The sequence below is a fragment of the Macadamia integrifolia genome, unplaced genomic scaffold, assembly GCF_013358625.1.
Source record: "Macadamia integrifolia cultivar HAES 741 unplaced genomic scaffold, SCU_Mint_v3 scaffold870, whole genome shotgun sequence".
Taxonomy (NCBI): domain Eukaryota; kingdom Viridiplantae; phylum Streptophyta; class Magnoliopsida; order Proteales; family Proteaceae; genus Macadamia; species Macadamia integrifolia.
Genome location: NW_024870565.1, coordinates 73514 through 86469, shown reverse-complemented (window position 1 = coordinate 86469; position 12956 = coordinate 73514). Strand labels below are relative to the sequence as shown.

Below are 12956 nucleotides of genomic sequence, written 5' to 3'. Positions count from 1 at the left end.
ATTATCTCATTCATACAGTGCGTAGCTTCTTCCTCAACCCTAATCAAATTGGGGGGATTAACCACACCTTCATGTGCATCATTCCTAAAAAGGAAGGAGCTGATTCCATGAATGACTTCAGACCCATCTCTCTGCAATCTCCTCTATAAATTCATTGCCAAGATCTTTGTTAATAGGATCGAAAAGGCGATTGATTCTCTTGTCAGCCCAAATCAATCCGCCTTCATAGCTGGCAGGAGTATCGTTGACAACATAATCCTCTGTCACGAGATTGTTAGGGGGTTTGATTGAAAGAATCACTCCCCGGCTGCCTTCCTCAAGATCGACATTCATAAAGCTTTTGACACAATAAGCTGGGATTTCATCGAGAATGTGCTGCTTTAAATGGCCTTCCCCCCTCCTTTATTCATTAGATTCACACTTGCATTTCTTCTCCCTACTTCTCCGTCCTTGTGAATGGCAGCTCGGCTAGCTACTTCCCCTCAAGCCGTGGCATTCACCAGGAATGCCCCCTCTCCCCCCTTCTTTTCTCCCTTCCTCTCGAAATCCTCTCCCGCTCTATTCAATCTACCACGGATATTCATCTCATCTCCCCTATCCCCAAGTGCAAAAATCTCCTCCTCTCCCACTTAGCTTTTGCTGATGACATCATGATCTTTTCCAAAGCTGATCTCCTCTCCGTTAGTACCATTATGTCCTCCCTTCATTCATTTGAAAGCCTCTCGGGTCTCAAAATCAATCTTCTTAAGTCTAACATTTTCCTCTTTGGTATCTCTCAGGAGACAAAGGAAACCATCAATGGCATTATTGGTGTCCCTCTTGGTTCCCTTCCTGTTAAATACCTGGGGCTGCCCCTCATCTCTTCCAGGCTTTCTGCCTACGATTGCACCCCCTGCTTGATCATCTCAAAAGGAAGCTTCAGCTCTGGAAAGGAAAACTCCTCTCTTTCGCCGGCCACCTTATATTGATTAGATCGGTCCTCCAATCTCTGTATCTCTATTGGTCTGGCACCTTCATCCTTCTGGCCTCGATTATCAAATCATTTGAAGGTCTCCTTTCCTCTTTCCTTTGAAAAGGCTCTGACTCCTCCAAATTCCTCAGGCCTCTTGGTTGGAAAAAGTCTGCCGTCCCAAATCTGAAGGTGACCTTGGGATTAGGAGAATTAAGGATGCTAATTCTGTTGGTGTCCTTAAGCTCATATAGAAAATTGCATCCAAGCACAAAAGCATCTGGGTTGACTAGATTTACTCTAGTCTTCTAAAGCACAACCCCATCTGGATGGCCCCTTCCATTTCGGATGCCTCATGGATCTGGAGGAAGATCCTTGAGCATAGATCTATTGCCCTCTCTGCCATCTCCCACTCCATTCATCCATTGGAACTGGTCTCTCCACCTCCCTTTGGAATGACCCCTGGCACCCTTTGGGTATTCTTTCTCACCTCCTTACCCCTAGGGTTATCTACTCCTCCGGTCTCTCTTCTACTGCCATGGTCTCCTCTATTCTTTACCCCTCTAGTTGGTGGCCCCCCTCCTCCCCCCACGGCCATAAAGGTAAAGCTGATGTCTGCATTTGGCTCCCCTCCTCCAATGGGATCTTCTCCTCCATCTCAGCTTGGTCGCACATTAAACTCCCTTCCCTAGTCGTTCCTTGGCATAAGATAGTCTGGTTTAAGGGTCACATTCCCCATCACAGCTTTACCCTCTAGAGATGCCTTACCAACTGTCTCCCCACTCAATCCTTCCTTATTCGTCATTGTATCTCAGCCAACCATGCTTGCTGCCTCTGCCTTTTGGGCGTTGAAGACATCCCCCATCTCTTCTTCTCCTGCCCCTTCTCTGCCAAGGTTTGAAGTTAGTGATGTCGAAATGCTGGCCAAATTCCAGACCTATCCTCCCCTTCGAACTTCGATAGATAATGTATCTGGATTGATATGACTTTCCCAGGCCCTTCCATTTGTGACATGATAGTTAAGCTGGCATTTTGTGCTACCATCAATCACCTTTGGATGGAGCGTAACATTCGTAGATTGACCCCCAAGTCTAGGTCTCCGGACAAGATTTGGAAAGCTATCTACATTGATGTTACTTCCAAAGTCCAGAGCCTCCTTAGCCCCCTCTCCCGGCCTATCCCCATATCCCCAAAGAAGTCCCACATCATCTCCTCTTGGAACATGCAGGTGGACCTCATCTATCATGTTTGATTCTCCCCCCCAGACCCCTTTTCTCTTTTGAGCTTTTGTGTTTTTGCTCTTTGTTTTCTGTTGTTCCCCATTGGGGCTTGCCTTTCCCTGTTGGCTTAGGCTTCTCCCCCTATATATTCTTCTCCTATTGGTAATGAATTATTTATTTATCCAAAAAAAAAAACATATTAAGAACTTGAATTTGCAAAAAAGAATGATACATAGTGGTGTTTTAGAATTGCACCCTTGTTTGGCAGCAACCGTCAAACTATTCTGTATCATGACTGTATATGTTATGAAATATCGCCTATTATAGACACTATTTTACTAATACAAGACATAGTATTCTAGTAAAACAAGTTAATAAAATTACTTTCATATTTTTCCTTTTATTTTTTTTTTGAATTATTAAATTACTTATCATATATATATATATATATATATATTTTTTTTAATTAAAACAATTATTTACCAGATGGAAAAAATTGCGACACAATGGAGCCGTAGATCGGCCAATGGTTCAAAACTTGGAAATAACCTCTCCTACACGAAGCAGGGGGTAAGGCTACCTACACGATGCCCCTCCTAGACCTCACTGTAGAGAGAACCTTGTGCACTAGGTATGACCTTTTTTTATAATAGAGTTCCATCAAAGCTATATTCACCATACTTTTCTCAATTTTTTTTTAATGGAAAATGTATTTTTCTAACTAGAAAAATAAAATGATTTATAAAAAATCTATCCCTAACAAACATGTATTTATATTAGTTTTTGCAAAAAAATAGTTTTGTGGAAAGTGGTTTACCTTTAAAACATTGGAAGTGTGTGGATCTTCAATAATGGGAGCCCTTGGAGTGATCTTCAGCAAGTTGAGTTGATGATGTGGCTAAATAACTAAGTCTCCCACTGATTTTGTGTTCTATAGGTGCGAAGAGGACAAACCAGCTGAGATAGGCAAGATGGGGGTCGAAATTTTGACCCCATCTCACGAGGCATGTCCTCTTATAAAGCACAATTTGTATCTTTTTGGTGAGATGGTCTGACTTGTCACAAAATTTCGGGGAAATACCAAAATTTCGGCCGAAACATTGTCTTTTTCTTATTTTGTAGGCTATTTCGTTTAAAAAAACACAAGAAATAAACGAAATCTAACCATAGGAAAAGTGGTGAGAAAAAGATATGTATGGTTTTAGCTAAATATGACTTCAAATAGATTTGAATGGAAAAAAGAATGTATGCAGCTGATTCATTTGGTTGCGAGAAGGCCTAGTTGAGTTTATTGTTGAGATTATCTTTAAATTGTTCAAAGAAATCAGTAACTTTCTATAAGGAAGTAGGGCTGGTCATTTGGATTTGGGTTCTTGTTTACTCATTTGAGTTTGAATTGTTCTCTTTTAGGAACCATGCCTAGGTTTCACACTAGAAATCTATATCCATTTTGAGGTGGGATTCATAATATCTTATTGACGGATGTGCATTCCCCCAATTAGTTTTTGTTTTGCGTACTCTAATAAAATAATTTCTATAAATATATTTTTTAAGTATTTTAATATTCATCAAATTAGATTATAGTATTAAAAATAAAAATTAATAAAAATATAGTAGATTAATGTGCTTCAGAGTTCAGACTAAACACATCTATCTACCAGATAGATATTATTCCCTTTGACGTATATTAAAAAACTAAATTTAAATGCTTTCTCAACTTTTGGATTAATAAAAAATGGATGCATCCAGATTGGGCAAATCCAGGCCAGGATCCGCTAATGCTCAAATTCTTTATATCTTTTCATGTGCCATTCATTATACCAGTTGATCATGTGGCCCCTTTTGTAGATAGGGAAGCCTCTTGCAAAGATCGATAACAGAGAGCGACGGTAGGGAGGGCTAGGAGAAAGCAGGCAAGGAAGCCAAAAAGCCAAGGATCCCGGTAAGCCGAAGCGATCAGGTAGGATGAGCAGCCCAAGAATGGCTCCGACATAGAACAGAGGAACGAGTGAGCTTCCCGCACAATGAGAATCTAATCAGATGACCATTACTTATCAAGTCTTGTTCTAAAATCTGGTTTGATCTTCTAGTTCAAATAACCCCATACCATGATGTGTTTAGGATAGTAGTAATTAGTGAAACAACAAAAATACTTTTACAAACCAGTGAAGTGACCCCATCTCCAACGGTCCAAAGATGGAAATCGCTGTAATATTCCGATTGATGGAAATGTAAGAAGCATACAGCGACCCCTTATTACTAATACTCATTTTGGGTGTAAAAAGACTTTTCCCTATCCTCACGAATCGGACAATACTATGCTACTGCCTCTACTTATATTGGTCTTATTTTGCAAAGGTACAGACAGTCCGATCTAGCCAGTGAGCAGAAGCGCAAATCACAAAAAAAGCTCGTCAGTTAAGCTCTTTAGTGATGTCCCTATCATCTGTGCTTGCCGCCTTTTCACCACGGTTGGCTGACTCCGGCTTTCCAGTCTTCTCTTCTAAGCCTTCTTCAATTAGATGTTAATGTGAATGAACCATAACTATGTAACCCTATTCCTAATAGATTGACTCCAAAATAATGGTTTTGTCTGTATTAACTTTGCTTTGTTGTATCTTTTTGTTTTCCCCAGGTGTTCTTTGGAGACAGCGGGTCCGCTACCCGTTAGATCCAAAGAATACGGCTTATGCAAACGAAGATCTGGATTGGTTTGAGAAGTGGGTTGGACCCAACATAATATTTTAGCGTCAGGCGTGGTACGTTTTAGCACTAGTACTCGGACTTTCTAGTGAGGTGACGAAGGTTCTTATTTTGACAAGACATTGGAAAGCGGCCTACCTTACCAATGGGTGACGGGGAGGACTCGCCCGTTTCCAGTGATCACAGAGTCTAGGTAGTTCAGCTCCTTTATTTATCGTTCGCGCCATACACGGCAACTTGGTACGGCCTATTCGATTGAGAGGCATTACTCTCTTACGGGCAACCGTATCCCATAGTATCCGTAAGCTTTCAACCCTAGGGAAGGAGGGAAAGAATCATTCCGTGAGTTGGCAGAACTTTCTTTGCCGCTCCAAGCCCCTAGCAACGCTTTCATCCGGAGCGCAAACCTGCAATTATTCGATCCCGATTGCATACGGAGCCCCTTTTTCCCAAGGGAACCAACGGGCCTATTTGGTATTCCTGAGTGCAAACCGGCATTATTCGTCCGCTCGAAACGACTTGCAAAGCCTCAGTCCTTAGTCATTTGAAGATTTTAGGGAAAGGAGAGGAAAATTTTGATTGCCCTGAAGATCCGACCGAGCGACCGGACTCGCGAGGGAGGCATGAACTGCGAATGTAGTAACCTAGACTTGTAAGTGTCCAACCAATGAGATGTTTGAGTTTGAGGGGCTCGAGTGTGGTTGGCGAACTGCCTAAGCAAGTTCTGTCCCTGAAATTCTCAGGCCGATATATCGGGATTTGTTAGCCTGAATTTCAGGCACATGCCGAGAAACTGAGGCGGGTGGGGGTACAATAGGCCCGAATTAGCGTCAAATCCGCATCTTATGGGCGCCAACAGTGTTATATCACCCAGTAATGAGCCGCCCAGAGGTCTGAGACATCCGTGAGAGCGTCTGATCACGTGTTGCCTAACGTGAACCGTATCCGTTCTCGCCAGGATACGGAGGGATGGGTGAATAAACTAGCCCTCCAATCCTAAGGAGAGAAGAGAAGTGCCTACATGGGTACTTCTCTTGAATCACCATAAGACCAAAAGGGTATATATATGGAAAGTTAATAAATCATCATATAATAATCGAGAAATTGCAATAGAAAAGAAAAAGGGGAGGCTTGTGATGATTATGAAATCTTTTCTACTAGGTAATCTATTATCTTTATGCATGAAGATAATCAATTCGGTCGTTGTGGTCGGACTCTATTATGGATGTCAGGTAGTTACAAGTGAGATAGATGTGTAACTAACCTCTAAAACTAAGCCAAGGCCCGCCGATTGAAGGGTAACAGAAGGTAACCGATTAGTGAGCCGTGTCGGTAGGCAAAACAGTGCCTTTGTCGGCTTAGAAACAATTCCCTCGATAAGCGACGTCTGTTGGCATTCCAGCCTTCCTTCTCCTTTCAGGGCCTATCCGAAAGAGAATCCAGTACCTCTTGGTTGTGAATATCTGAATAGGATGAACCGGCCCCCGTGGATATCTTTGCTTCAGAAGAAAACAATTAGAATTAGGCTCGGTCAACTGGAATGTGTATTCTCCATATAGGAGATCTTCCAATTGAGAAGATCCATCGACCTGAGATGAAGAGAAAGGTTTATCTAATTTTATTTAGTTATTCAGTAAACCAATGATTCGTTATTGGAACGATAGCAAAACCATTTCCATCGACATGCGTATTTTTGATTTTTCCAATGGATTTACATGTTTCATTAATGGAAATTTTTGGATGTAGTGAGTAATAGGCTCTGTGTTCGCCGTTCAAGAATTCTTGTTTATGGCAGTTCATACATCCATACATAGGTGTTTGATCTAAGATTCAATTCTTCATGTTTCAGCAGTAGCATATTGTTCCATGGACTAAGGTCCAAAATATGGAGAAACAGTGTTTCTATGACTCTATCACCCCATAAATTCTGTTCCACTTAATCCCTCTTTCATGGCCACATATCTTTCCGGCTAAGGAATGGGAAATCTTTCTCCTGTTAAATGAATCAAATGTTTCATTTCATCCGGGAAAAGCCATCTCTTTCTCAACAATGTCTTTGTCATTTGATCCAATAGCATTCGTAGATAGGAACAGATTTGATAATATGATAATTCTCGATGGAGTATTAGAATGGAAAGATCCATTAGATAATGAACTATTGGTTCTAAGCCATCTGTGGCGATGAATCAACAATTCGAAGTGTACTTTATATTAATGCATAGACTTAGGTAAAAGTTTGCATGGGTGACTTACCCACCTAGGAATATATGGACGACACACCTCACCTAATACTGCTTTGTGGAAGAGTAATGTGGCAATTCCGACAATTTAATATCTAGGAAAAGGTCTGGATTGGCAGTGTGTCAAAATTTAGACTCTAATTCGGTCATATGCCTTCCATGTGATGACATGGACCTGTTTGTAGTCCAAGCATTGATATATTATGCACCTTTTGGGTAGTCTTGGATTTTTCAATCGTTTAGTTTTCCGCTTGGGCTACATTTGTTTCAATATAAAATATTTTCCTGGAAAATTGTTTGTACTCATAATTTTACTTCATATTTTTCTTTCATGACATTTTTTGGTTGGATATGGCCAAGAAGCATATTTGAAGATGATTGAGGGAGGGAAATAATCCAGCCATATGATGGATGTGCAGCCCTTCATGCCAAGAATACTGATAGCATCTTATGATTGAAGGAGGGAAATAATCCAGGCATATGATGGGTGTGCAGTCCTTCATGCCAATAATTACCGATGACCAAGATGCCATCACTTTTTTGGGAATTAACATCCTGAATTTTGCGATGGATGTTGTTTTCCAACTTCTTGTATTGCATTTTAGTTAAAAAAAACTTTCCCCTTTCCAAATCTTTATACAATTTTGTATTATTTTTCATTTAACCCTTAAAATGATCTATTGCAAAACAAACATAGCCTTCGTCAACTGCATTTGTGCTGAAACCTGACATGTGAGCAGCGGACCTTCAGGTCTACCTGTCTATAAAGTTTCAGTTCCATCCAACCTACCATGTGGCAAAACTAAGTGCCTATCCATATATTTTATGGTGGGTGAGCCGTCCATGGACCTAACCCATAAACTTACCAAAAAAAACTTCTTTTATGGGTTCTTACTCATATACTTATAATGTGCCTATTTATTGCTTGAGATTTTGTTTTGTTTGATGTGCTTGAGCTGCATTACCTGGTCATGATCCATGCCTTTCTTATTCATTTTCCATATTGTATCCCAACTTCTGCAGGTAGCTTTGTTGAAATTTACAGGATATAAGATATTAAATAATACTTCAGATACTGGGAAGGCATTTCTTATCATTCTTATTACAGACATTTTCCTGGGGTAATTTTCTGTTCTTTTATGCAAAAGTGCTAACAAGAATGTTCTTACAGTTAAAAATGCGAATATGCATGAAAAATAGAAAATGATGTCAACACCATCCTATAATCATGTGTATTGGTGAACTAAATCTAATGTTCGGCAGTTGTTTTCATTTCATGTGGCTTTGGTGGTTTTGCATCAGGTTCAGATGACAATGAACCATGATCTATACCCCATTTATTTTATTCTATTCTCTTACTTTTCCTACTGAGATTCTTATTGCCTCCCCCTATCCCAACCCTAATGCAGTCTAAGGTTCTAGAAAGAATCTGGAAGCAAGAACTATGATAAGGATGAATATAGAAGTTGATAGGACTAGTATAAGAACAGCTTAGACCAATAATAGCGGAAATTTACTGTCTCACTCAAGATCAAACAATCAGATCTGGTGGAAATTCTGGTGGAGTGTAAGGCTTAACCAGACCTATCAATGGACCCTAGAACAATGAAATCAGTTATGATCAAATAAATGATATCCAGTCTGATTATATCTCGAGCTAAGTTCAAGAACTAAATAATCTCAGCATAATATATAATTACATTATAGAGAGAATAACTAGATTTGAAAGGAGAAATTTAGTTTCACAAAAGATATAATAAGATTTAGAGATCGGTGTAAAGAGAGAAAGAGTTAGAAGAAGAAACATAAAGAAAAGATTGAAGAGATAGCACCTGATTTGCTGTATAATTCTGAACTAGAAGAAGAAGAGAACAGAAGCAACTGGACAGATTTGGTTTACCAGTCCCATGTGCGGAGTTCAATAGCTCAAAAACTATTGATAAAACTTCAATTTATTTTATCATATCATCTCTAACTAACGGGTATGTCTATTGTAACAATATGCAAAGCAAATACCCAGCAATCCCAAGAGAAAAGGAAGAAGAAGAGAAGGAGAGGAGAGAACCGAGACTGCTGGTTCACAGAATCATGACCAGCAGTCTCCCTTACCTTTCTTATTTATAACGAAAATGTATTACAAGTAAAAAGGAGACTAAGTAATATTGTAATCTACCTTAACTAGGAAATAAACTTAGAATAGAATCCTAGTACTAATAGGAAACAAATAAACTAGGAAATAAACTTAGAGTGAGAGCCAAGGCATCCATCGACTCACACATGTACCCTTTCGTCCCTTTGTACTCCACGGTATAAAAGGTCCATGTGACCTTTAACACTCCCCCTCAAGTTGGAGCATACAGATCACCCATGCTCAGCTTGTAAAATCATTTTCTGAAGGCAGGTTCAAACAAGGGCTTGGTTAACATATCACCAAGGTTTAAGATTTCTCTCTCGCCCCCCATCTTGCTGATCCAAAAAAGAGAGATCTTGCCAAAATCATGTCTTTTTTTCCCTGTCGAATTGGTGGTTGGTCTCGGTGGCCATATGGTCTTTGTAGCCCTTGAAACTTGGTATTTACCCTATTTTAGGCCTTCTAAACACAATAGAAACATCAGTTTTTAAAAATCAAAACTAAAATGGTACTTTTGACTTTATACCCTATGTAAGTAGTCTCCGACTCTTCGAACCCTAGGCCAGTATGCTCATTCCACAATCAACACATGATACAACATAATCATAAGAATTTAAAAGACATCATAGATAATTACTTAATTATTTAACAATTAACATTGATGACTGATGAGTCACATTCACATACATTGAAAATTAAAGTAACTTCAAATGTGGATGAGGAGGTAATATTTTCTACTCTTTAAGCTTCAATGAGTGTAGGAATGGAGATCCTCAAGCAAAAACACCAAACTCCTTGCTCCTTAGTGTTTTTTCTTCAAAAAAGTAGAGAGGTGAGATATAAGAGAGAATTGGTGAGTTTTGGCGAGATCTTGAGATCTCGTCGAGTTTTTGTACAATTATAACTCGTCATACATCTCGTCTCAACTTTTCGAAAAAGAGAGATATTAGCGGCGAGATCTCACCGAGATCTTAAACCATGCATATCACCCGAGTTGGTCAAAGGAACCAACAAACGGAGTGACGATTAACTTCTTCGTGACAGCATTACGCACAAATGACAATCCACTTTAATGTGCTTAGTGTGCTCGTGAAACACAGGATTACTTGCAATATGGATAGGCGCCTGATTATCACAGAACATCTTCATAGGTTAAGTGACTGGAAAACCTAACTCATTAATGTAATAATTTTAACCACATCAACTTAGGTACAGTATAAGCCATGGCTCAATACTCAGCTTCCTCGCAACCATATGTTGTTTTTTACTTCACCAAGTAACAAGATTACCACCACAAATGTGCAATAACAGGTGGTTGATCTCCTGTCACCATTAGCACTAGCCCAATCAGCATCAGAGAAGTCAATAAAATCAACACTCTAATGGGGACGATAGACGAGCCCTTTCCCTGGAGCTCCTTTCAAAAACTTCAAGATACGATAGACTACCTCCCAATGTATCTTCTTGGGAGATTGCATGTATTGACTAACCACTCCAGCAGCAAATGATATGTCCGATCTAGTGACAATGAGGTAAATAAGTTTTCCCACTAATCTTCTATACCGGTGTTTTTCTTCAAAGTCTTCACCATCAGTAGCCCCAAACTTTTGATGAGGGTCCATAGGAGTATCAACCGACTTGGAGGCCAACAACCTCGTATCAGATAGAAGATCAAGAATATAATTCCTTTGGGACAAGCTAATCCCTTTCTTACTCCGAAGAACTTCAATCCCAAGAAAATACCAGAGGGATCCCAAGTCCTTCATCAGGAAATGGTGATGAAGATAAGATTTAACTTTAGTTATACCTGCATCATCGTTGCCGGATATAATGATATCATCCACGTAAACAACAAGAAAACAATCTTGGACTTTTGGTGCCGAACAAACATCGAGTGATCAGAGTAGCATTATGAGAACCCACAACAAAGAACAGTAAAACTAAATATGTCAAACCACACCCGTGGTGATTGCTTCAACCCATATGAAGTTTGCATACTCTACAAGAATACTCCCCTTGAGTGACATATCCTGGAGGTTGCTCTATATAAACTTTTTCTTGAAGATTGCCATATTGAAAAAGCATTTTTTGATATTCATTTGATAGAGGCCAATCGAGATTGACAACAAGAGATATAAGAACCCGAACAGAGTTCAACCGTGCCACCAGAGAGAATGTTTCAAAATAGTTCACACCATAGGTCTAAGTATATCCTTTGGCTACCAATCTCCGCTTTAAGATGCTCAACAGAACTATCAAGATTATATATAATAGTGTACACCCATAAACACCGCACAAGATCCTTACCAGGAGGTAAATCCACAAGAGTCTATGTCTGACGAGATAACAGTGCATCCTTTTCTATATCCATAGCTACTTTCCACCCAGTTTGAGACAAGGCCTCATAATGGGATATAGGAATTGAGTTAGTAGACAAAGAAAAAGCAAGATTGCGAAAAGGAGATGGAAGATGAGAAATAGGCTCATAACTTTCAATAGGTAAGCCGCCAATGGTTTTTTAGTACAAGAATCCATACCTTTCGAAGGGCAATGGGTTGGTTAAAAAGACCTACAGTCCCAGGGAGGATTGGTAATAGAGGATGGCGGCACAGTCTTCCAAAGCCACTAATACATTTGTAGGGGAAGAGTAGGCTCATTGGCAAGAGATACAAGAACCGGAATAAGTGGTCCATTAGGAGGAGCTACAGGCAAAATAATGATGGAATAGAAGGACAATAATAAGGAGTACTTTCAAAGAAAGTAACATCACCACTGACAAATTGTCGATGAGAAATAGGATCAAAACACTTATACCCTTTTTAAGTTCGAGAATAACTAAAAAATAAACATTCAGCTTCCCGAGGAGATAATTTATCAACTTGGGGTTGTAAAATATGAACAAAACATACACAACCAAAATGCGAGGAGGAAGACTAAATAAAGATGCATGGAAATATAAAGCAAAACATGGGGTATGATTATCCAAGACAGATGAGGGCATACGATTAATATGGTAACAGGCAGTAAGAACTGCATCATACCAAAAATGCTTAGGAGCATGCATGTGAATCATAATGGACTGGTCAACTCCCTATGTCAATTTTTCCGCTCTGCAACCTTATTTTGTTGAGTATAGGAGCAACTGGTTTGATGGATCCTGCCATTAGATAAACAAAACTCAGATATTTCTCGTTGAGTATATTGAAGTACGCTGTCAGACCGAAATTTTTTAATTAAAGCATCAAATTGAGTTTTTATTTCATGATAAAAGTGTTTGAACACAGAGAGAAATCGTGGCCGATCTTTTAACAAGTAGACCCAAGTCAAGCGAGAGGTCATCAACTAAACTAACAAAGTAAGAAAAACCTAATCTATTACTAGCCCGACCGGGTCCCTAAATATTTGAATGAACTAATGACACTAAAGACAAACTATGAGTCATGCTACAAGTAGGAAACGTGGAGCGATGATGCTTCCCAAGTTCGCAAGTCTCACATTCAATACAAGAAAGGGAGCGACAACTGGGGACCATCAACTGAAGCATAGACAGGGAGGGATGCCCAAGATGGAAGTGCCAATGAAGAGGAGAACCACTAGTAGTTGTAGCAACAGCAATAGTCGTATTAGTGCCATCCAAATAATACAAACCATCCCACTCAAGCCCTCCACCAATCGTTCTCCTGGTCTGAAGGTCCTGAATAACACTATGAAGG

The 12956-nt window shown here is 39.7% G+C and overlaps 1 protein-coding gene across 2 annotated transcripts in view; it reads left to right on the top strand.

Moving 5' to 3' along the window:
• The window catches only part of LOC122070277 (chloroplast envelope membrane protein), an 88721-nt gene that overhangs the window by 55311 nt on the left and 20454 nt on the right, over nt 1-12956 (top strand). For both annotated transcript variants that reach the window (XM_042634403.1, XM_042634402.1), the window contains one exon: nt 8136-8233. In XM_042634403.1, coding sequence (XP_042490337.1) covers nt 8136-8233 — 98 coding nt within the window. The remainder of the gene's footprint in view (nt 1-8135; nt 8234-12956) is intronic.